The sequence below is a fragment of the Caretta caretta genome, chromosome 3 (assembly GCF_965140235.1).
Source record: "Caretta caretta isolate rCarCar2 chromosome 3, rCarCar1.hap1, whole genome shotgun sequence".
Lineage (NCBI taxonomy): Eukaryota > Metazoa > Chordata > Testudines > Cheloniidae > Caretta > Caretta caretta.
The window spans coordinates 104,264,731-104,290,103 of NC_134208.1; the positions used below are offsets into that span (position 1 = coordinate 104,264,731).

Here is a 25,373-nt window from a genome sequence, read left to right on the forward strand (position 1 = left end):
CTATATTATCAAGACAGCAACTAAATGGAAAATGTAATATTTTGCATTAACTATTCATCTTTATCAGCACAAAATGCAATTACTTTACAGCAGATGTAAATGGGAAAAAAAGTAAATAAATATATATATATATATCTTCTTAATATATTATATATACACACCTTTGTCATATCTGCCATTAAGATGAAACATGACAACTGAAACAACATCCGCAACAAAGAAAAGAGTGATGCTACTGAATAATAACCAACAAAATTTAAAAATCAAGAAACCTACCAGTTTAAAAGACTAATTAAGTCTACAATTAACTCTATGTTAGAGATAGCCGGGGATCTCATTTTCTGTGATAAAAAATCCCAAAATTCTCCAATAAAAACCCACATGTTTTTCCAAAACAAATAGATTTCTAGGATCCCTGATGATAACTCAGTTGCTATGGAATTCCACTGCAGATGTGAGTTTGCCTACAGAGGACCAAGAGAGCCTAGATTTTCCTCAACAATTAAACCATTTGTATACAGCTTTTAAAAATTATTTTATATCCCATCAAGCATAAAACATTAAGGTTTTCATTAAACTATGTGTACTTTGAGAAAAATGTAAATTTGCCTGACTCCATAATCCAGCCCAAGACTGAAATATGGTTCTAATGATTGACATGATATCACTAGCACAACATAGATTGCTGAGGGTATGATCTGGAGAGAGAAGTGAGGACAAGTCTGGAATTCAGTCATGCAAAATCATGACAGAAAGGTAAATTGGAAGCTATTTCTGTGCTGATCTTAAACTGGTTTAGAGATTTCAGCACAATTCTTGCACGGCAGGTTTTGATGTTCTGTTTTGTTTGTTTGTTTTTAAAAAAGAACCTTTGCAAGTCGCTTCTAAAAAGTGAAACAAACAGCTACCAAGATTCTTATGCATCAAGAAATGCTCTACAGTACCTTTATAATCATAAATGTATACAAGTATTGGCTGGTTTTGACCAAAGGCACAAAATGACACCATGTGTTCATGTGGATGAAAGGCAACATCTCGAACTGGAAATGTGAAGGAGAGGTCAGAATACATGGCTACTTGATCACCTATAAAAGGAAAAATAGAGTTCTTAATTTGTCATAAAAATTTGACGTGATAACGTTGCAACTTTTTATAATATCCACTCATCTCTCTATATTATATTTATGTTACAAAAACCTTAGAGAGGACTTCAACCTTTGTATTTTAAACTAGTTTGTAACTTGGAAAGCACTATCCACTTAACAAATATTAAATGGCACATAACCATAATATGTGTTTGTATCTTTCTGGGAAAATGCTTGCTATCTTAGTCATGGGCTTCAGTCATACTGACCAATGGAAACGGAAGTTTTGCACACCACTATTTCATAAAAGTTTTGGCCCTGATCCTGAACTCAATGGAACATCTTATGTCTTGTGACAAAGTTCCTCCTCTACCTTGGTGGGTCCTGTGCTTATTGGAGGATTTTGCTCGCCTCAGAGATTTACAGTAGCCCTCAGGGGCTCAAATCTGCCGTTCACTCAGATAACCTCATCACTGGCCAGCATGGGGGAAAGGAAGGAGAACAATCCCCACGGTCTCTGCTGGTCCACCTAGTGGGTCGAGGGACAGGCCAGGGACCTTCCCCTCTGGTGGGACCTACAGTCCAAGTCAACTCCTCCTGTACCCAATAGGGAGTTGGGGCGATGGGGGGAACTCAGGCCCGCCCTCTACTCCGGGTTCCAGCCCAGGGCCCTGTGGATCACAGCTGTCTATAGTGTTTTGTGTAACACCTGTGTGACAGCTACAACTCCCTGGGCTACTTCCCATGGCCTCCTCCCACACCTTCTGTATCCTCACCACAAGACCTTCATCCTGATGCCAGATAGCGTTTGTACTCCTCAGTCCTCCAGCACCACACCCTCTCACTCTCAGCTCCTTGCGCGCCCCTCACTAACTGGAGTCAGAGCCTTTTTAAACCAGGTGTCCTGATTAGCCTTAATTAATTCTAGCAGCTTCCCAATTGGCTACAGGTGTCCTAATTAGCCTGCCTGCCTTAATTTTTTCTAGAAAGTTTCTGAGTGTTCTGGAATAGTCCCTGTTATTTTACCCAGGGAAAAGGGACCTCCTTAACCTGGAACTAATGTGTCTAATGTGTCTTCAACCACTCTTTCGTAGCCATCTGGCCTGACCCTGTCCAGTCTATAAAGTTAAACACATGCATAAGTCTTTTTAGGCTCAGTGCTTTTATCTACAAATTCTCTCTTCCTACATTCCACCTATTTTTGATAGACACTGGGAAAGTCGTGCAATGACGTGCAGGTAGTTTTGAACCCTGGTTGATGAAGATGCCTTCAAAAAAAAAAAATCTTTAGAACAGATCTGCCTGCCTAAATACCAGTTTTTAAATGTTTAATGTTTTAAATATCTAGGTTGTTATCTGATATAAAAGAACAAAGCAGAAAGGCAACAAAACCAAATTTTTGTTATGAACCACCGCATTTAATTTCCTCTCTGCTATACACAGTACAATAAGGTTAATTTAGACAACAAATTCTCTAGCTCTTAGTTGTGCTTTGCTTGCGCTTTGTCCAGCAGGGTCCTTTTGTATTTTAGTGATTATATGGGAATTATCCAATTCTGAGGGCAATTTATGAGGAAGCCTAGTACTCCTACATCCAGGTGGCTATGTATACTGATCATTCACTTATTAGAGGTCTTCAGTCAGTCAACTGTGCAAGTAAAATAAACAGCTCTTAACAGCCTGATCCAAAGCCACTGATGTTAACAGAAAGACACTCATTGACTTCAGTTGGCTTTGGAACAGGGTCTTAATCTGCATACACAAATACTTTGGTATCATATATGGAAAGGATAACTGAACAAAAGACCAAATTAGAAATGTTTAATTACTACTAGAAATCTGAAATACTACCTGTGATTGAGATTTATTCCCATATGAATATAATTGTTAACTCAGAGCATATAACTAATAACACTGATATAAAAGGTGGACCTTACATTTACAGACTTAAGGACATCAGCCTAAATTTTTATTTTGCACCAATGTTATTAAATGAAAAAGAAAAAGTTTTGTTTTTGTTTTTTTAAAAAGAAGGCTCTTCCAGAGAGCTTAACAACCTGGCCTAATATTGTAAAATAATTGATTGGTTACCTGTTTCTGGATTCCAAACATATGCTATACCATCTTCACTTCCAGAAAAAAGAAATGTCCCACATGGTGTTAAGGTACTGTGAATCTTCTCTCTATAGTTTGTGGCACCTATGTATTTCTTTGTAGCCAAGCTAAAAATAAAGAATAGTCTGAGTGTGGCAATTGCTTTCATAACAGACAAAATCTCCCATACCTCACATATGAATTTTCTGCTGAATAAACAATACTAGCTCAATATCTTGTATCTAAAGTAGGCATCAGTGCACTTACCTACTTAAGCCCATACCTTTGGAAATGGCAAAGGAATACCAGATCTGGACAGTGGGTACAAAAGTTGTCTTTGCATTTCTTTAATTCTGGGCTGATTGTTTGCTGGGCCAAGGGGGTTGGACTGGAAAAAAAAAAGTGGTGGTACTTTTCCCACCTCTGCCAACAAAATACACTCCACCCATGTAAATTGCCAAAATGAGGTGCCCCTTACAGTAGTATGTGTAGATATTCAAAATATAATTGTGCAGCTCTCTGAGCTCAGCTCCTCCTCGCCTCAGTGAGGCTTAAATATGCCCAGGGGATTTGCTGGATTCCTTGGACTTGGCTCCTTCTTGACTGGGGGAGGGGTGGGAAAGAGGTGGTACTCCGAAACATCACCCATGTATGGCACCAAAATTAGATTTTTTTTTAAAAAAAAATTGTATCACCATAGCACCTAGGAATCCTAGTCATGGACCAGGACCCAATTGTGCTAGGAGCTGTAAGAACAAAGAACCAAAAGCCGGTCCCTGTCCCAAGGAGATTATAATAGAAGGCCATGCCTACAAAACAAACTTTGCTCGATTCAAGTTATATTGGCACACAGTCACCAAAGTTTGTATATCGCTTTGGCACATGCATACTTGGCTACTTGCGTCGGCACTGCACATACTCAGCAGGAGTGCCTGTGTTGATGCAACGTATGGTCTCCTGCAGGTAGGTATCCCAGTGTGCTACACAGTGCTGTCTGGTCCAATGCCTTTTGGGACATTTTTGCAATGTGTTATGGGGTAGAAATTACTCACTCAGGGATCTTTGGGAGCTAGAGGTCAAGTTCCCAGCATGTAACTTTCTCCATTCCATAATGCCATCCATATAAATTATCACAACTTTTTTTAAAAAGTCCCACAAATCCAGGTGGCACTTTTCAGTGTCTGCCACCTCTGACTAAAGCACAGAGCTCTACACTATTCCCATGAATGTTGCAAATACAGAACATGTGATCCTCTGGTATTTGCAGACCCGCAGAAAGTACCACAACAACGGGGGACATGACAGTTTCTTCTAGGACAGATTGCTATGGGACACAGTGAGAACCAAGTCAAGGTTGTTGATGGCATTCATGGAGCAGCAGCTGACAGTGGAGCACCGTTTCCGGCCCCAAGAAACGAGCACTGATGGGTGAGACTGCAACATAGGCAGGTTTGGGACGACGAGTAGTGGCTGCAGAGCTTCAGAATGCAAAAGGCCACATTCCTGGATCTGTGTGCCAATCTTGCCCCAGCCCTCCAGTGCATGGAAACCAGAATGAGAGCTGCGCTGACAGTTGAAAAGCAAGTGGTGATCTCATTTTAGAAGACTGCTACACCAAATTGCGGCTAGTCAGAGGGAAATCATTTTGGAGTTGGACAATCCACAGTGGGAGTCATCATGCAAGTATGCAGGGCCATTAATGGTCCCCTGCAGTGGAGGACTGTGCAAGATGTAGCGGATGGATCTGTAGCAATGGGGTTTCCAAGCTGTGGTAGGAAGACAGATGGCATACACACTCCTATTTTGCTACAGAGCATATCAACAGAAAGATCACCAGGGATGCTTCACCAATATCAACATGGGCTGGTCAGGGAAGGTACATGACGCTTACACCTTCAAAAACACAGGACTATTCAGAAAGCTGCAAGCAGGGACTTTCTTTCCCAACCAGCAGATTACCACTGGCAATGCTGAAATGCCATTAGTGACACAGGGGGACCCACCAAACACCTTGCTCATGAAGCCACACACTGGCCACCTTGACAGCACCAAGGAAAGACTCAACACCCAGCTCACCTGGTGCAGAATGACAGCTGAATGTGAAAAGATGATGTGGTATTTACTCATATGATTGGATCTCAGTGAGAAAAATATCCCAATGGCTACAGCTCTCTGTGGTGTCCTGCATAATATCTGTGATGGTGAAAAGGTTGAAAAGCAATCACCACGGTGGACAAAGGTAGAGCGGCTGTTTGCTGACTGTGAACAGCCAGACACCTGGGCCATTACAAGAGCTAGTGTGGGGCTATGCAGTTGAGGGAATCTTTGAAAGAGCATTTTAACAGTCAGCCACAGTAGCATCCTGTGCTGGACTGTTCTCTGGGCCTGGAGCTTTGAGTGCAGCAAGCACCACACAATTCCTAGCAGGACATTTATAAACAAGGACTACTCGTTTTGCTGAAGCTATGAGCTATGTGCTGTTTGCTGTACATTTACAAGGACAATGTGCTTTGAGTACCACTATGCATTCTACAATGTGTGTTGGTAACCAGATCAGTCACTGTTGCAGAGATGGGATCATTGTGGAATAGCTTTTTTGTAGGCATTATGGAAACGGAGAATTTTAAGGAGGATAATGAAATAGCTTTGAAGATGTTTATGGGGAGCTTCTCACACATGAGGGGCACAGAGAGAAAGCACAAAGATGCTTGATTTAGAACTTAACAAGTGAGCGATGGAGACTGGCATCATGGTCAACTGGAGTCAGAAGCAGACATCTTCGTAGTGAATGAAAGTTGACAGGTAGGCCTGGATAGGTCTTGCAAGTGAAGACAAATAGTTTATGTTTGATACACTCGAGAAGGGGAGTAATTTTCCTAGCCTGTGACGAGGCTAGTAAAGAGAAGGGTGACTTGGTCAAAGCAACAGGCTAGGAAAATTATCTTTGCTGCACCATTCTGAATGGACATGAGCAGGGCAAGAATGCACTCATGAAGGCCAGAGAGAAGGATGTTGCAGCAGTACTTGAGACATGAGATGATGAGAGTCTTAACTGCATAGACTGATGACACAGGCTGTATCTTAGAGATGTTAAGCAGAAAAAGTTGGCAAGATTGAGACATATAGACGTGAGGACCTAGAGAGAGAGGTCCAAGTCAAAGAGGATGCCCACATTTCAGACCTGAATGACATGCAGAATGGTGGGGATGTCTAGTGATCAAAGTAGTGGTGGGGGGGGACTTGGGGGTAAGATTAAGAGCTTTGTTTTAGCTTTAGGTGTCACTCACAGCAAATTGTCCAGATCTGTGATCCCCTCTCTCTCTCCTTTCTTACGTGAGGATTCAAATGGTTAACAGTGTTGACATTTAAAAGTATAATTGCTGGGAATCCAAATTAACACCTCATGGAGATTAACAGAGCAGTTCAAACCTCTCAGAGCTACTATTTCATGCTCTCTGCAGACTCACACAGACAACTTCATATTGGTGACACTCAGCTCACATTTCTGAAGTTTGCTTCACAGTCACAATAACTAGAAACTTTTTAGTCAGAGTGGAGATTCTGCTCACAATAATAGTTCCAGGGGGGTCCACTACAGCACATGGTACATACCCGCTGTTTCTAAGTCTTGGCTGGGTGGTTTTCCAATGTAAGGTTCTTTGGCTGCCAGTGGCTCCAGGAGTATGTGGGGAAACCTTAGCAATGCCCACTTTCCTCTTCCCCCCCAAACACACTGCCATGCCAGTAGCAGGAAGGGTTGTAGTATAGGAACTATAATACTGGCTCTACACCTCTGTAGGATCCCCCTACATTCATATGACCCTCAAAGGGCCCATTACAATGACTCCACACACAGATTCTGTGGACTGTTCAATGAAAAGCAACCACACTGCACCGAGGTTCTGAGCTTTGGCCTCTCCATCAAGACCATTCCAAGGATCCTCTCCCTTCTGGCAAGAGGAAAAGTGCTGTAAAAGAGCTAAGTCTTTTGATAGCCCAAAACATGACAGGGTCAAAGAAATTTAAACAGAGTGATATGGGGAGAGAACTACATTATAAATAAATGTATATTCTGAAAAAATGTCCCTAGACCTCAGATACTTCCTTGTGCTGTCAGTGTTTGGAAGGTATTTTCCCCCAAGCATCTTTTCTTAAAACACTGGGGAAACTTTGAGTGTCTGTGTTTGGGAGGGGGAGGGAGAAGAGGGAAATTAAGAACAAAACATCAGCACAGATTTTATGCTTTAACACTACATTCCCTTGTTTTTCTGGATTTAAGTTTTAGCCTTAGCGGTATATTCACTTAGGGCGGTTTTGCTTTTCGTAGTTTAAGTTCTTTATTTTTATACTAATAGTTTAAATATATTAATAATAAAGGGGAAAATAATAATCACAGAATATATTTGAATGTCTCTCCACCTATCCATCTCATGTACTTGTGTGGCCCCTGTGACCATAGTATCCGAGCACCTCACAATCTTGAATGTATTTACCTTGTGAGGGAGTGAAGTGCTATTAGCCCCATTTTACTGAAGGGGAACTGAGGAACAGAGAGACTAAGGGCTTGTACCCACTAGCGCTTACTTCTGTATAACTTAAATCGCTCAGGGGTGTGAAAAAGCCCCCTCCTCCCCGCCCCAAGTGACGTATGTTACACTGACTTAAGTGCTGGTGTGGACAGCATTATGTCAGCGTGAGAAGCTCTCTCCCTTCGGCATAGATCATCTGCACTAGTAGCGCTACAGCAGCACAGCTACATTGGTACAGCTGCGCCGCTGTTGCAATTCTAGTGTAGACTAGCCCTAAGGCACTTACGTTGGTATAGCTACATCATTCAGGGTATGACAAATCACAGTGTAGACAGTGTTAGGTTGATAGAAGAATTCTTCTGTCAACCTCACTATCACCTCTTGGGGAGATGGATTGCCACGCCAATGGGAGAATGTAGGTGTAGGTGCAGGTAGTGTCTACGCTGAAGCGTTACAGTGGCACTGCTGTAGAGTTTTAAAATGTAGACATACCCAAAGAGTAAAATTTCCAAAGGTGCCTAAGTGACTCAGGCTCCTAAGTCCCACTGAAAGTCAATGAACCAAGCTAAGTAACTAAATAATTTTTTTAAAGGGATTTGGGAGATCTGGATTAAAATCCCTGATCTGCTGCAGACTTCCTGTACGAGGTTGGACTTCCTGAGTGACATTGAAAAGTCAATGACATAGGGTAAGTGGCTAAATCATTTTTGTAAATGGGACTTAGGCACTTTTGGAAATTCTAACTTACAGGACATGTCCAATGTCACAAAGGAAGCCTGTGGCAGAGCAAGGATTTGTATTGAGGTCTCCAAAGTCCCAGTCTAGCACTGTAACTATTGGACCATCCTTCCTCTTTTAAGTATCTATTTAATAATTTTAAAACATTTTACTATCACAATGAGTCAACTTGAGACACAGAAATCTATGCATTGACTACAAAAACCTACTTACATTCTGAGATCCATAATTCTCAGAACACTGTCTTTGGCATGGATTAATAAACGTCTTCCATTCGGATGTACCTCTAGATGATTTATTGGAGTCCCTTTAATATCATTTTCTTTTATTTCCTACCATGAAAAAATGAAGTTTATTGTAATGCAAGACTAATTTGATAGGAAACAAAGGCAAAGATGTCACTATGGTATTAACTTATGAAATTGGTGGGGGGCAGTGCAAGGAGAGATTAAACGCAGTTTTAAAAAAAACCAAGGCCATTTTAAAAAACAAACACTGGTTCCTAGACAAGATACTACATCCCAAATCAACAAGTTTTAGCCCATATCAAGTTTCCACAACCATTTAAGTGACAGATCCTATTATAATGATGAAATTCTGAAAACCAGAGTTGATAACAGAAAGGCTGACAAGACGTTAACCATAGAAGTGTGAATAAAGCTACTTTGACAAGATACACAGTCTGTTATTTTAATTCTATCTATGGAAGTACAAACAACACGTTACTGTGTGCAATTACAATGCTACCAATTCTCAAACATCTGTTGTAGAAGCTGGTGCTAAGAATAAGCATTTACATTCTCTACTTACAGTATCATATCTAAAAACTGACAAAAAAAAATCTAGAAATTCCCAGTGAATCACAGCATGTTTTATCAGGCGTTTGCAAAGTGTTAACAAGACATTTAGGGGAAATTTACTTTCCAACCACACAAAAGTGACATGAAAAAGTAATTAAATGCAAATTAGATGGCTAGATTTGAAACTGCTTTACATAAAAGTTATCGTGCTAATTAAAATATTTGTATACCTTATTTATACCCCAATGTTGGACTGGATGTTGAGAACTTCCTTTGACAAAGGTATTCCAAACTATAATCAGCCCTGAGCTGTCTCCTGAGAACATGTGAAGTCCTGTAAAATAATAATTACACTTATGTAGTATTAACAGCAAGATTTTGAAACCATACTAAATGAACAACAGGGGATATGTGAGCTAGAGATATCTCCAAAATTAAATATACATTGGAAACTCTGTCTTATCAGTGCTATTAACAGTTTTATAGTAATTTCCACATTCATGGATATATTACAAACTGAATTATTAAAGCCAATATTTGAACAGCAATATTTTGCTTCCATTTTCTCCAATTAATGCAGGGTAGTCAAAAAGCCTAAATTTTGCTTATAATACATCACAGAAGTCAATATCATAAATTCCAAACAGAATAAAAATGTAAATACTGTAATACTTACAATTAAATACTTTGACGGTTTTTCACTTAGATGCTAAGTTGGTTTTATTCAATATCTTTGCTTTTTAGTATTGTCTTCTAGGGTGTGATCCAAAGGTCACTGAAATCAATGGAAGTCTTTCCACTGACTTCAGTGGGCCTTAGATTAGACCCCTAGTGCATAACTATCCAGTGAAGACCCCCACTGAGAACAGGTTGGGCAAGAGCAAATGCAAATTTCCCTCCAATTGCTGCCTTTCAATAGCTGCTCTTAAACCAACAGTATACACATCATTGTAAACAACGAAGTAGAAAGTTCTTTATTTTCTGTGGTCAGCTGCCATGCCTATCACAGAAATAACGCATCTACATTTTCATGAAATACCTATCTGAAAAACCCAGATTCCAAAATACAAATGTTCCATCTTTGGGGAGCTCCTCTACTCACACAGCAACAACGCACATCTCCATCCAGTTATGCACTTTAGAATGTTTCTCCAACACCTCTTCCTGGATGTCTTGCCACCAACACAGTCTTAATACTGCCAAAACTGAACTCCTTATCTCTCCTTCCAAACCCTCTCCATTCACTGACATTGTTGAAAAATTCACCATCCTCCCAGTTCCCCAGGCTGTAACTTAAGACCTTGTCTACACTACGGGTTACTTTGGTATAACTTATGTTACTCAGGGGTTTGAATAACCCACACCCCTGAGTGAAATAAGTTATACTGACCAAAGTGCTGGTCTAGACAGCACTATGTTGGTGAGAGAGCTTCTCTCATAGTTAAAATTAATCGTGATTAATTGCAGTTTTAATCACACTGTTAAACAATAATAGAATACCAATTCAAATTTATTATAAATTTTTTTTATTTTTTTCTACATTTTCAAATACATTGATTTCAATTACAACACAGAATACAAAGTGTACAGTGCTCACTTTATATTATTTTTATTGCAAATACTTGCACTGGAAAAATACTATTTTATCTTTTTAAATTCACCTCATACAAGTACTGTAGTGCAATCTCTTTATCATGAAAGTGCAAATTACAGTGTAGTTTTTTTGTTACATAACTGCACTCAAAAATAAAACAAAGTGAGATTTTAGAGTAGAGGTGGGCAAACTACGGCCCGCAGGACTGTCCTGCCCAGCCCCTGAGCTCCCAGTCGGGAAGGCTAACCCCCGGCCCCTCCTCCTCTGTCCCTCCTTCCCCGCAGCCACATGGGCAGCACCGCTTGCACCCGCCCATCTTCCAGGCTTTCCAATAAGCCTATCCTGCTGCTCTGAATGGCATGGTAAGTGGGGGGGTTGGATAAGGGGCAGGAGGTCCTGGGGGATAGTCAGGGGGTGGTTGGATGGGGCGGAGGGCAGTCAGGAGACAGGGAACGGGGGGGAGGGGATAGGGGGTAGGGTCACGGGGGCTCGGGTCGGTCACGGGGGGACAGGAACCAGGGGGGTTGGATAGGGGTGGGGTCGGATAGGGGTGGGGTCCTGGGGGGACAGTTACAGACGGGGGTCCCGGGAGGGGGTGGTCAGGGGACAAGGAGTGTGGCAGGGGGTTGGATGGGGCGGGGGGCCTGTCAGGGGGCGGGGCAGTCAGTGGACAGTGAGTGGAGGGGTTTGATAGGGGGTGGAAAGTGGGAGGGGGCGGATAGGGGACAGGGCCAGGCTGTTTGCAGAGGCACAGCCTTCTCTACCCGGCCCTCCATACCATTTCGCAACCCCGATGTGGCCCTCTGGCCAAAACGTTTGCCCACCCCTGTGTTAGGGCCTACAAATCCATTCAGTCCTACTTCTTGTTCAGCCAATCTCTAAGACAAACAAGCATGTTTACATTTATGTAAGATAATGCTGCATGGAAGCATGTCCTCTGGAATGGTGGTCAAAGCATGAAGGGGCATACAAATGCTTAGCATATCTGGCATGTAAATACCTTGCAATGCCGGCTGCAAAAATGCCATGAAAATGCCTATTCTCGCTTTCTGGCGACACTGTAAATAAGAATAGGGCAGCACTATCTCCCGTAAATGTAAACAAATTTGTTTGTCTTAGTGTTTGGCTGAACAAGAAGTAGGACGTAGTGGACTTGTAGGCTCTAAAGTTTTACTTTGTTTTGTTTTTGAGTGCAGTTACGCCACAAAAAAAATCTACATTTCTAAGTTGTACTTTCATGATAAAGAGATTGCTTTAAGGTATTGTATGAAGTGAACTGAAAAATACTATTTCTTTTGTTTATCATTTTACAGTGCAAATATTTGTAATAAAAATAATAATTTAAATTGAGCACTGTATACTTTGTATTCTGTGTTGTAGTTGAAATCAATATATTTGAAAATGTAGAAAACATCCAAAAATATTTAAATACATTGTTTTCTGTTATTGTTTAACCCTGTAATTAAAACTGCGATTAATAGCAATTAATGTTATAATCATTTCACAGCCCTACTTTTTTCTACATTGCCTCTCCACATCTCTGCTCAGCTCATAATACCAGCCTTGGCACACCATTTGCCTGCTTCTCCCACAATAGTCTCTGTTCTTTATTCCATACCAATTTCTGCAATGACACTGACAAGAAAAAAGAAAAGGAGTACTTACTTGTGGCACCTTAGAGACTAACCAATTTATCTGAGCATAAGCTTTCGTGAGCTACAGCTCACTTCATCGGATGCATACTGTGGAGTGAGCTGTAGCTCACGAAAGCTTATGCTCAAATAAATTGGTTAGTCTCTAAGGTGCCACAAGTACTCCTTTTCTTTTTGCGAATACAACCTAACACGGCTGTTACTCTGAAAACTGACAAGAAACTAGCCAACTAAAACTAGTTAGGAAGAGGGTCAATTGTGGATAATCTATATATCTAATTTAAAAAAACTGTATCATCAAGACCTGGCTAGTTATCACCTTGACCCTTTTACATCTGTTATATCCTTCTTTCCTGTCTTTTGCCTGCTTATTTATCTTTTCAGCCCAGGCTATGTCTTCCTAAATGTTTGTACAGTGCCCAGCATATTGTAGACATGCCCAAATTACAGACAGTAAATAATAATTGAATACATCAACACACTGGATAGTAGTAGATCTGAGTGAGACATTTTAATAAAATAACAATTGTAACAAAATAAAAACATCCTGTTTTTTAACAACTATCTCAGTGAAATACACCAAACTGAACAGGCTTGAACTGCTCTTTGTTTGAGATGCAATTATAACATATTGAACATACCTTCTGCATCAAAACACAGTGTATTGATGAAACTTTTGTGACCATCAAACTCCTGTATTAACTGACCATAGATCTCTTTCACTTTTGTATTCCATACCCTAATCACAGAGTCATAACAGCCTGTCACCACAAGATAGTCAGCAACTGGATGGTACTTTGCAGTGTAAACAAATGAAGGATGAGGGAAAACTCTCACAGAAGTTGTAGTCTGGGTCTCAATTTTCCACATTCTTTTAAAAACAAAAAACAGAACAAAAAGTTAGGATAACTGTCTCATAACGTGACGCTTTCTAGTAAATATTACCATATAAATTAATACCAAATTTTGTGCTAATGGTTCTAGACGTAAATACATGCAAATACTTAAGGGTCTAATTGAATCTACTGAATTTTTGCAGCTATACTCAAAAGTTTGATGTGGAACGTTCTAACGGGAATTAAGCTTCACGTGAGAGACAGGTTTTGAACTCCGGAAATTTATTTCCACCCTGTTTCTAGCATCCCTGTACAGGCACGGGGCGCTAGCCTAAACTGAAACTTATTTAAGAAAAAAAATATTTTTAACTATCTAATTACATGAACAAACTAACTAGTAACTAGGCAGTAAGACTACTAACTAGCTACACAAACACCGTGGAGAGAAGAAGGACACTGCAAGGATTCCATCTTGCTGCTACAAGAGGTAAGATAGAACCAAGGGGCAGCTGGCCCACTCTGCCTTTTATGCCCTCAGGCTTGGATGAATGGTGCAAAGACGTCCAGGGCAAAGGCATGACCCCAATGTACACAGCTGGCCAAAAAAACCTGATCTCATACCCAAGCATACCAAGAGTGGAAACGATGTGGACAATCACTTGAAGAACTTTATATTTATTTCCCCTCTACCCCATAGTAAAACCAATTAAATTAACACTTTCAACACATATAATGTGGCAATCACAATTCTTTGGGGATTTTAATTATGCAGCTGCCTGTAGCACTATGTAGTTGCCCAACAAAGGCAATAGCTAGGTTTTTGTGCATCTACACATCAGTGAAGATTAAAACCTATGAAGTTACCCATAACACATTTGTGGAATACTATGGCCATATTTTTTCTTGCTGTGTTTTAAGTGTTCTGGGTTGGTTTTTTTTTTGGAGGGATGAGGGAGCTTTAAGTACCTCAAGATTTGCTGCTTAAATACTGCATTAATGTAACTTTTTAAATTTATACACAAGAGGGGAAAAATTTCAGAGTTAAGATTTTATATTCCAGATACAGTGATTTGCCTTGAGTTACACATTTAACAGCCTAGCCAAGAATTCAAACTACTATATACAATTGCAACGTGGTAAAGTTAAAGTTGCTACTGAATTCTAAATTTTCAATTTCCTGCCTGGTGTGTTCAAATTTGCAGCCTTAATATAGCATTAAGATTGGCTTTTGCATCTAGAATATGGTAATTTTTGGAAGGATTAAATGTTCCAAAAGTCCTATTGATTTCTGTAATAGCTGCTGGGTGCTGAGCACTTTTGAAAAATAAGACCACTTATTTAGGCGGCTAAATATGGTTTTAAGAGCCTATACTTAGGCAACTACATTTTAAAATCTTGGACCAAAAACACCGTATATTTTAAACCAAACATAATAAAATTATTCCTAAAAAGCTATCATTCTATCATAGCTTTCCAATAACATTAACAAATAACTCAAATTACACTCAAATCCATGGTTAAAAGTTGTCCAGCACAGTTTATGATAAAGACACAGCTGGGTTCACTAAGCCTACTTATCATTTTGACAACAGTTGCTATAACATTTCACTCATACTGACCTGACAGTGCCATCAGAGGATGCAGTAAGGAGGTACTCATTATCTTTTGACCAACAAAGATCATATACAATATTAAGGTGGCCATAAAATTCTCTCAAGTATTGTCCAGAAGGAATCTCATATACTAATGAAAATGTAAATAAAAAGATTAAATTTGGAAACATTTGAAACTGCTTTTCCAATAATAAAGCATCGATACTCAAAAGAAAACGATTTAGGGCCAAGATTTTATATATAAGACTTATAACTGCATATTCCAATACAAATTCAATCTTCAAATATGGAAGATGTTGATGCAACCAACATCTGGAATATAATTACTACAAAGCTAGATATATTACTAGGGCCAAGTCATTGCTTGCATAAGTGAATTCAACTCCACTAGCTCCTAATTTCCATAATTCAAAATCAAATAGCTACTTGGTATGCATTGTTAATAATTTAACACAAGTTTGCAAGCATCTACTTCCATCTAGTGGTTCATGGATATGTCACAAGTGCATTAACCCCTTTAAAAATTAGACTAGACAGTTTAAGTTTTCAGGGATGAACCTAGGACATTAAGTAAATACTCTATTTTATTTTTTTTAAAACTTTGATTGCCACTTGGCCAGCTACATAAGAATATTAATGGTGAGGTCAATTTTTTGGTGATCAGCAAGTTTTGTAGAGAAGCAATATAACCGTGATAGCTACTCTTTAAGTACTTGCATTTATAGGTTTTGCCTTTTATTCTGTGTGGAGATGGAACATTGTTCCCAAGAATCTCAAAAAATCGATTATATTCTGTTTCAAAATGCAGCAAGTGACATTTTCTTGCACAGAAGCAGCCCAGGATATGAATAGCATTGCTAGTCATTAGTGAGTTGTATTGGGAGATTTTTGTGAAGACGACTGCCTGCGTTATGCCTGGCTCTAGTAAGTATTATTGGTTAGCCACTTTAATGAAAACTAAATTCATTCACAAATTCCCTTTCCCCTGTCAAAAAAAAAAAAATCTAAGAAAGGGGCAAGTTATTTCACTTAAAAACTTATTATCAGAACTTATATTCCTGGCACATTTCAGATTCTCAGATTTCTACTGGATGCTGAAATATTGTAATATCAAGTCCTTAAACTGGACATATACATTACCACATATGAAAAGCCATACTGTCTTCAATCAGCAGACACTTTGCTAAAGATGCCTTATAGCTAAGAATATTTACAATGCTGAATTACTAAATAAATCTACTAAAAGAACATAACTGTTAATATAAAACCTCTATACTCCAAAAAGTAACACTTTTTTTTTTTTAAAGTCCAATCGACACACTCTTCAAAATAAAAAACTAAAGGGGAAAAAAAGAGCTCTTTGCATATGTTATAGCTCTATGTTAAAACAGAAGTAATAAATTCATAACTTACAAATAATGGGATAACCATCTCTCCCTGCACACGCTGCTGCTAATGTTTTTCCATCTTGAGAAAAACGAATACAGAAACAGCCCATATCTCCTGCTCTCAGTGAAAAGAGATGCTTGTTTGGTATACGACAAGCCTACATTTCCAAATAAAAATAGTTATTGCACAGCTGTGAATGTTAACAAATACACAAAACTTAAAAGACATTATGTATTTAACAAACTTTTCCACAAGCCAAAAAAATCAGCAAAATAAGTTGTTAGTACCTGGATCTCTCAAAAACACAACTTCTACAGTGTTTACATGGACAAGTTTAATAATAAATAATTTAATATTTGAGGATGTCTAGACAATATTCTCAAGATTATAATTCACTTAATTTGGCTCATGCATTTATTTGCCTTTCTGCAAAAAGGCAAAAATTCGTCATAAAACATTTTGAAAAAGAATTTAATCTAAATTTACACAATTTTTATTCATCCTAAACATGTCAAACATAAACTTATTTCCATACCCTTTTCATCTTTGGACAATTTGCTGTTTTAAAACAATTTGTTGATTTTTCTAACATTTCCTTGTTACTACTTAAATCACTGGCTGTTATTAAATATGAAAGAAATAAAACCACTGGCAGTTTTTAAGACAAATTATATAATATCACAAAATCAAGGTACATAAACAAAAGCCATTTACATCTAAGATTAAATTGGGATTTTCTTTTGAACAAATGCACTCTGTGTATTAGTTGTGTTTCTTACATGGCATCCAGCAGGGAAATAAACCCCATTCCCATTTGGAGAATAAACCGAATGATTATATGGACAATAATAGCCTCACAGAAGGTCCCCTTTCTGACGTGTGGTGGGGATCCATGACTGAGGAGTGGGCAGGACCAGAAGCACCAAGAGTGGAGCTGCACTAACTCCTCTCCATCCCCACTAAGCTGGTGAAACATCCTTTAAATGAGGAGTCCCAAGAATCATGTTGTCAAGGAACTGACTGCACGGGTCCCAAAGCTAGGATGGGAGCTTAGGACCTCCATGGAAAGAGTCCTGCCCTCCAGCAGGTTCTTGAGACCCACCCACACCCTCAAAACCAGACTTGTTTCACAATCTTATACCATAAAATAACCTTATTAGCAGATAGTGGATTTTTTTGGTACTTTTAAAAAAAACCTTCACCTGTCCAGGCAGTCTCATCCATTTAAATTGCTCCTTTTTCTCATGTGGACTATATACACTAGCTTTTTTTGATACCTCATTCTGGAGCTCACAGAATGACGTGCTACCTTGTTCCTGCTGAACAGCCATCATAGAACGGAAAGAAGGATATACCTAAAGGCAGACAAAATATCAATAGCAAAATCAATTATTTCAGGAAAACACAAAACGTTTTTAAGTACAGTAACATATTTCACAAAATTGAAATAAGTCTAAAAATTTTAGGATGTAAATGTATTTTGTGTAAACACTGAAAGAAAATTAAATGGGGGCAATCCTTGTATATGAAAAAATACCTGGTAGTACAGTGATACATGCTGTTAACCAGTAATACGTAATACTTCCATAAGAAATAAGTGAAATTCATCATCAAATACAAATGAGGTGCAATGAAAGTAGCCAACAAGCCTACACTGGTGAAAAGTAAATTGGGGTGGTAAAATTCTGTCAGATGGTTGATAAATCTTTTACTTACACAACTGATTCATGCTTTTCTGTTTTATTAGCCTTTTCCACAATAGAGCCCAATTCAGTTTAAGCATGAGTTCTCCCACTTAAGTCAAGTTAATCTCCCCACCCCAAATCTAGCAGACACCGCTCTTTACTGAAATTCACACCTGGTGCCAAGGGCCAGCATAGGCTCTCTGCATTAATTAAACCCTACTGTTTTAAAAAAAAAAAAAAAAAAAAAAAGTGCTGCACAAGTGGATTGCACCATGTGTGGAATTAATTGTGGAGGGAGATTGAAGTTGTAAGTGATTGAAAAATCTCTGCTAAGTGTGCTTAATGAACTTCTCCTAATATTTGAGCAGAACCTAATAATTTCACAAAGGAGACAGAACATCATATAGTGCAGGGGTCAGCAACCGACGGCACGTGAGCCGATTTTTAATGGCACACTGCTGCCTGCTGGGTCCCAGACGCCAGCCCCACTCAGCAGGCTGCCGAACACAGGCCGGGACCCCCAGCCTGCTCTTCTCCGCCTCCTCCCTTCACCCCTCCCCACGGGGGCAGGGTGAAGAAGCTTGGTCCTGCCGGAGGCTGCTGCCGCCTCTTCCCCCAACGTGCTGGGTTCCTGCCCCTCCTCCACTCCCTCCCTGCCCCCGATCAGCTGATGGCCCTTGAGAGGGAGGGGGAGAAGCAGAGCTGCAGCGAGCTTGCTGCTCCAGGGAGGAGGCGGAGAAGAGGTGGGGACAGGGCCTTGGGGAAGGGGGTGGAATCAGGCTGGAATCACCAGCCCGCTGCTGTGAGCCGCTCAGGGCAGGGGGCTGGGAGCACCCTCATGACCCCAGCCCATAACCCTAGCCTCCTGCCCTGACCCCTGCACCCTCCTCACACCCGCAACCCTGACTCCTGCACCCCCCTCACACCCGCAACTCTGACTCCTGCACCCCCACTCACACCCTCCCAGCCCCCCCATGTCCTGACTCTTGCACCCCCCACATTCCCATCCCCACCCTGAGCACCAAACAGGAGCTCCTGCACCCCACCCCCACCCCACATTCCCACCTGCACCCTTCGCACCAAATGGGAGTGGGGTAAGCACTCCACCCCCAAACCTCCTGCCCCAACCCTGAGCCACTTCCCTCATTCTAGCTCCTGGCCAGACCCTACACTCCAACCCCCAGCCTGCTCCTTCACCCCCAGCCCTGAGCTCAGTGCACTCCCACCCTCAGCTCAGTGCAGAGAGAGAGGAAGAGAATGGGCTAGAACCAGGGAGAAGGTAGGTACCCACTCTATGTGGGAAGGGGCGGGATCCCAGACCGGCAGCAGGCTGAGTGGCAGCGAGCTGAGCCGCTCAGCCCACTGACAGTCTGGGGTCCCAGCCGCCAGCCCCGCTCAGCCCGCTGCCAGTCTAGGGTTCTGGCTGCCAGTCTAGGGTTCTGGCTGCCAGCCGCTTGCCCCGCTCAGCCTGCTGCCGGCCTAGGTGAATGGAACACCAGGCTGGAAGCGGGCTGAGCGGGCCGGTGGCATAAGATCAGCATTTTAGTTTAATTTTAAATGAAGCTTCTTAAACATTTTGAAAACCTTGTTTACTTTACATACGACAATAGTTTAGTTATATAATATATAGACAGACAGAGACCTTCTAAAAACTTTAAAATGTATTACTGGCACGCGAAACCTTAAATTAAAGCGAATAAATGAAGATTCTGCACACCACTTCTGAAAGGTTGCCAACCCCTAATATAGCCCATGAGAGCAACCTACGTGATCTCTGTGCAGCCTGACTGCCACATTGGCTACTGAACTCAGGCTCCCTCTTTTGATAAGGAAAACCATAAATATCTTAATGAAATGCACACTAAATACCTCCAAGAACATGCCTTAATATCAGGGAGAAGCAAGTCACTTCTATTCTCTGTGCCTCTGTTTTCCTTCCACTCTTTGTCTGGCATTATAGTTCAGGTCAAGGACCAACTCCTACTCTATGTTTGTATGGTGCCTAGCACACCAATGCATATGTTACCAATGCATATGTTATTCCACATATAGCAAACAGTTACTATTGCACATGGAATAGCTACTATTGCACTTAGACCCATAGATTTCAGGAGGAATATGTGCAGGAATAGAGATTATGGAGCAGTGACTATCTGCAGGATCAGTCACTAAAGTCAGAAAGTCAGGAAAGACAGAAGTTAAGAGCATTTAAGAAGAACAAAAATGTAAAAATACTATAAGTATGCAAAGGATTAAATTCACCTGTGGTTCAGAGGGCCAGTACAAGACACTCTACACAATTTAGAGCCTATATGGGGCCATGCAAAGAGACTGTGGGTGGACTGGCCAGCCATGTGGAGGTGCCTATCCACTCATGTTCTATGGAAAGGGTCAGTGTACTAGAATGGCATCATAGGAATGGGGCAAGGCAGGCAAGGGGTAAAGTCCAGTGGATCTAACAATACATGTAACTAGTGCAGAAGGTCTGTAGCTGCTATTCCAATCTATAGGCTTAAATAGTGATCTGAGAGAGCTACACAACAGCCTTACACGCTGGCCTTGGATTGGGAGCGTGGATTTCATTGCCCCAACCCCACTACACTTCAACCATGTCAGTATTAAACAAAGATAAGAAATCTGTCAAGATTATAGATAAAGAAGCCAGTAATAAAACAATATATATAGTATTTAACAAAATTTTATTTTTAAGTCCCCATCTGGGTGGTGTTGGAGCAAATAATCATAGCTATTCTGATTTTAAGATTTCACCTCCTTTAAAAGGTGTTAAATCTGATAAAAAGTACATTTTCTTATATAGTTTTTAGAACAAAAATAAAAGTTAGGGGCCGAATTCTCCTCTCACTTGCACTAATTGTATACCAGTTCAATTCAATTAACTTTAATGATGTTTGGCCCAGTTTTCACCAATATGAGAGGACAGAGAGGGCCAAGATGATACATGACTGTTCTATGGAAAACATTGGCTAAATAGCAGGAAATTCAGAGTAGTTGGGGAAACTGATTTGAACGTTTTTACGAGAAGTTGTAAAGTGCTAAGCAGATTAAAAAAAAAAGAGGGGGCATGTTAAGATGTAGTAGGCTTAGTATAGCAAGTTATAAAGGACAGTTACAGAAAAAAACATAAAAATGTAAATTGTCATCTGATTTCGGTTAAAAATAAATAGCTTGAATGGATCTTAAGTATTTCTGTTTATATATAAATGTACTTAACTTACATGATCTGGTAGTTTTATGCCTTTTATAGTTACATATAATGTTGATGGGTAACGATTCCTAGGACCCTTTTCCCACCAATCAAAAACCTCAACAACATTTGACTGTGTCCTGGTCCTTGGAGGTGGATAATACAATTGCAGACGTAGTTTCCCATCAATGTTTAGGACTCTGTTTGCACCTACAAGCTAAAAGAGTAATTTTAAAAAATTAAAGAAAATTGCTACTTTTGTTCAAAATTCATACAAGCCATTGATGACACTGACACTTTTGACCAACTAGGGGCTCAACTTACTACTGGGGATAGTTATTATTCCCACGAGTGATGTCCCCATTCTACTCAATGGATTACTCTTGAGAGTAAGCAAGCACTACCCTAGTATGTTTGCAGGATCAAACCCTACTATAATTCAGAAAGCACTACCATTTTTTATGTCTCTCTTCAAACTGGCATTCTTGTGTAATCTTTTTCTTGCAGTGATTGAGGCATTACAAGTTACATTTTGTTGAAATAATTCAGAGAAATAAGAATTTGCAATAAATATTTTATCTGTATCATATTGCCACAAAAAGAGAGAAAATTTGTTAAAATAAATTTTGCAAATTAAAAAAAAATTGGTAAAAGATCATATGGCATTTAAGAGAAACTAAATATTTCTGTTAATTTACTCCTATCTGGCCTCAGTCTTAAATGGTGCAGAACTACAATACCTTTAAGTGACATAGACCCAAGAAACATCTACTTCCTGAACAGACGCAAAAAACAAATCATCATACCAAGAGGACTCACCATCTATAACCCTCTGACCACTGCATAAAACTCCAAATAAGATGAACAGCTCTACAGAAGGACCTCAGAAAAACTGAGGAACCACCTCCTCCACCTTATTCCAGAAGGGCCAACCTCAAACAATAAATCACCACATGCTCCCACACACTGGAATAAAAAAATAAGGAAAAACATACCTGGAGATTATGCAGGAAACCCAAAACAACTATAAAAAAGCCCTCTTCTCGGATGACAGCCATCCAACATAAAAACAAAAAATAAAACTAATGACAACAACTCCACAACTGATACCACCTTTGAGAGAAACCATGACACCAAGACCCACTAAATGGACACTACTCAACACCCCATCATCAAAGTGCAAGCTGGTCTCCATATTGGAAGAGAAGGTTCAAGGTCTGGAGAAACAAGTATCAACCCTGCATTGCATAAGAAAAACTGAAGATTTCCTGGGCATACGTCAGGATATGCTTCTACAGACACAATGTTCTGAAGAGTCAGAGCAGACTGCGCAGAGGGGACAGGAGGACGGTGAAGAAATCTGGCAGCACGTGATGTCCAGAGGAAGAAAGGGGAGCGTTCACGTACCAGCAACACAGATACAGGTGAGCAACCGTTTTCATGTTCTCTCCCCAGGTACTAATGTGGAAAGTGGACCAGATGATACATCTGAGGGAAGGGAACAGAAGGAGACTCTGCCGATTGGAAGGCATGAGATGCACTGTCCTAGGGATGGGGGTTCCACAACCACTGCTCCCAAGAGAAGGAGGCGGGTGGTGGTGGTCAGGGACTCTCTCCTCAGGGGGACTGAGTCATCTATCTGCCGCCCCGACCGGGAAAACCGAGAAGTCTGCTGCTTGCCAGGAGCTAGGATTCACGATGTGACAGAGAGACTGCCGAGACTCATCAAGCCCTCGGATCGGTACCCCTTCCTGCTTCTCCACGTGAGCATCAATGATACTGCCAAAAATGACCTTGAGTGGATCACTGTAGACTATGTGGCTCTGGGAAGAAGGATAAAAGAGTTTGAGGTGCAAGTGGTGTTCTCGTCCATCCTCCCCGTGAAAGGAAAAGGCCTGGGTAGAAACTGTCGAATCGTGAAAGTCAACGAATGGTTACGCAGGTGGCATCAGAGAGAAGGCTTTGGATTCTTTGATCATGGGATGGTGTTTCAAGAAGGAGGAGTGCTAGGCTAGATGGGCTCCACCTAACGAAGAGAGGGAAGAGCATCTTCGCAAGCAGGCTGGCTAACCTAGAGAGAAGGGCTTTCAACTAGGTTCACCGGGGGAAGGAGACCAAAGCCCTGAGGTAAGTGGGGACGTGGGATACCAGGAGGAAGCACGAGCAGGAGAGTGTGACGGGGAGGGCTCCTGCCTCATACTAAGAAAGCAGGACAAACAGCAAGTTATCTCAAGTGCCTATACACAAATGCAAGAAGCCTGGGAAACAAGCAGGGAGAACGGGAAGTCCTGGGATGAGGTGGACAAGGCTTTCTTCCGGCAGCTAACAGAAGTTACTAGATCGCAGGCCCTGGTTCTCACGGGAGACTTCAATCACCCTGATATCTGCAGAGGGAGAGGAATACAGCAGTGCACAGACAATCCAGGAAGTTTTTGGAAAGTGTAGGGGACAATTTCCTGGTGCAAGTGCTGGAGAAACCAACTAGGAGCAGAGCTCTTCTTGACCTGCTGCTCACAAACTGGGAAGAATTAGTAGGGGAAGCAAAAGTGGATGGGAACCTGGGAGGCAGTGACTATGAGATGGTCGAGTTCAGGATCCTGACACAAGGAAGAAAGGAGAGCAGCAGAATACGGACCCTGGACTTCAGAAAAGCAGACTTTGACAACCTCAGGGAACTGATGGGCAGGATCCCCTGGGAGAACAACATGACGGGGAAAGGAATCCAGGAGAGCTGGCTGTATTTTAAAGAATCCTTATTGAGGTTACAGGGACAAACCACCCCGATGTGTAGAAAGAATAGTAAATATGGCAGGTGACCAGCTTGGCTTAACAGTGAAATCCTTGCTGACCTTAAGCACAAAAAAGAAGCTTACAAGAAGTGGAAGATTAGACAAATGACCAGCGAAGACTACAAAAATATTGCTCGGGCATGCAGGAATGAAATCAGGAAGGCCAAATCACACCTGGAGTTGCAGCTAGAGATGTTAAGAGTAACAAGAAGGGTTTCTTCAGGTATGTTAGCAACAAGAAGGGGCCCCTTACTGAATGAGGGAGGCAACCTAGTGACAGAGGATGTGGAAAAAGCTAATGTACTCAATGCCTTTTTTGCCTCCGTCTTCACAAACAAGGTCAGCTCCTAGACTACTGCACTGGGCAGCACAGCATGGGGAGGAGGTAACCAGCGCTCTGTGGAAAAAGAAGTGGTTTGGGACTATTTAGAAAAGCTGGACGAGCACAAGTCTATGGGGCCAGATGCGCTGCATCCGAGAGTGCTAAAGGAATTGGTGGATGTGATTACAGAGCCATTGGCCATTATCTTTGAAAACTCATGGCGATCGGGGGAGGACCTGGATGACTGGAAAAAGGCTAATGTAGTGCCCGTCTTTAAAAAAGGGAAGAAGGAGGATCCTGGGAACTACAGGCCAGTCAGCCTCACCTCAGTCCCTGGAAAAATCATGGAGCAGGTCCTCAAGGAATCATTTCTGAAGCACTTAGAGGAGAGGAAAGTGATCAGGAACAGTCAGCATGGATTCACCAAGGGCAAGTCATGCCTGACTAATCTAATTGCCTTCTATGATGAGATAACTGGCTCTGTGGATGAGGGGAAAGCAGTGGACATGTTGTTCCTTGACTTCAGCAAAGCTTTTGACACGGTCTCCCACAGTGTTCTTGCCAGCAAGTTAAAGAAGAATGGGCTGGATGAATGGACGATAAGGTGGATAGAAAGCCGGCTAGACTGTCGGGCTCAACAGGTAGTGATCAATGGCTCCATGTCTAGTTGGCAGCCGGTATCAAGTGGCATGCCCCAAGGGTCAGTCCTTGGGCCAGTTTTGTTCAATATCCTCATTAATGATCTGGAGGATGGTGTGGATTGCACCCTCAGCAAGTTTGCAGATGACACTAAACTGGGAGGAGAGGTAGATACGCTGGAGGGTAGGGATAGCATTCAGAGGGCCCTAGACAAATTAGAGGATTAGGCCAAAAGAAATCTGATGAGGTTCAACAAGGACAAGTGCAGAGTCCTGCACTTAGGACGGAAGAATCCCACGCACCGCTACAGACTGGGGACCAAATGGCTTGGCAGCAGTTCTGCAGAAAAGGACCTAGGGGTTACAGTGGACGAGAAGCTGGATATGAGTCAACAGTGTGCCCT

At 41.2% G+C, this 25,373-nt stretch overlaps 1 protein-coding gene across 11 annotated transcripts in view; it reads right to left on the reverse strand.

Annotated features, from left to right (window-relative positions):
- The window catches only part of AHI1 (Abelson helper integration site 1), a 200,642-nt gene that overhangs the window by 135,489 nt on the left and 39,780 nt on the right, over nt 1-25,373 (reverse strand). For all 11 annotated transcript variants that reach the window (XM_075126766.1, XM_075126765.1, XM_075126764.1 and 8 more), the window contains 9 exons: nt 21,252-21,437; nt 17,533-17,685; nt 16,355-16,487; nt 14,948-15,071; nt 13,134-13,363; nt 9,477-9,580; nt 8,660-8,778; nt 3,177-3,307; nt 945-1,085 (listed from right to left, as the gene is read on the reverse strand). In XM_075126766.1, the coding sequence (XP_074982867.1) occupies nt 945-1,085; nt 3,177-3,307; nt 8,660-8,778; nt 9,477-9,580; nt 13,134-13,363; nt 14,948-15,071; nt 16,355-16,487; nt 17,533-17,685; nt 21,252-21,437 (1,321 nt within the window). The remainder of the gene's footprint in view (nt 1-944; nt 1,086-3,176; nt 3,308-8,659; nt 8,779-9,476; nt 9,581-13,133; nt 13,364-14,947; nt 15,072-16,354; nt 16,488-17,532; nt 17,686-21,251; nt 21,438-25,373) is intronic.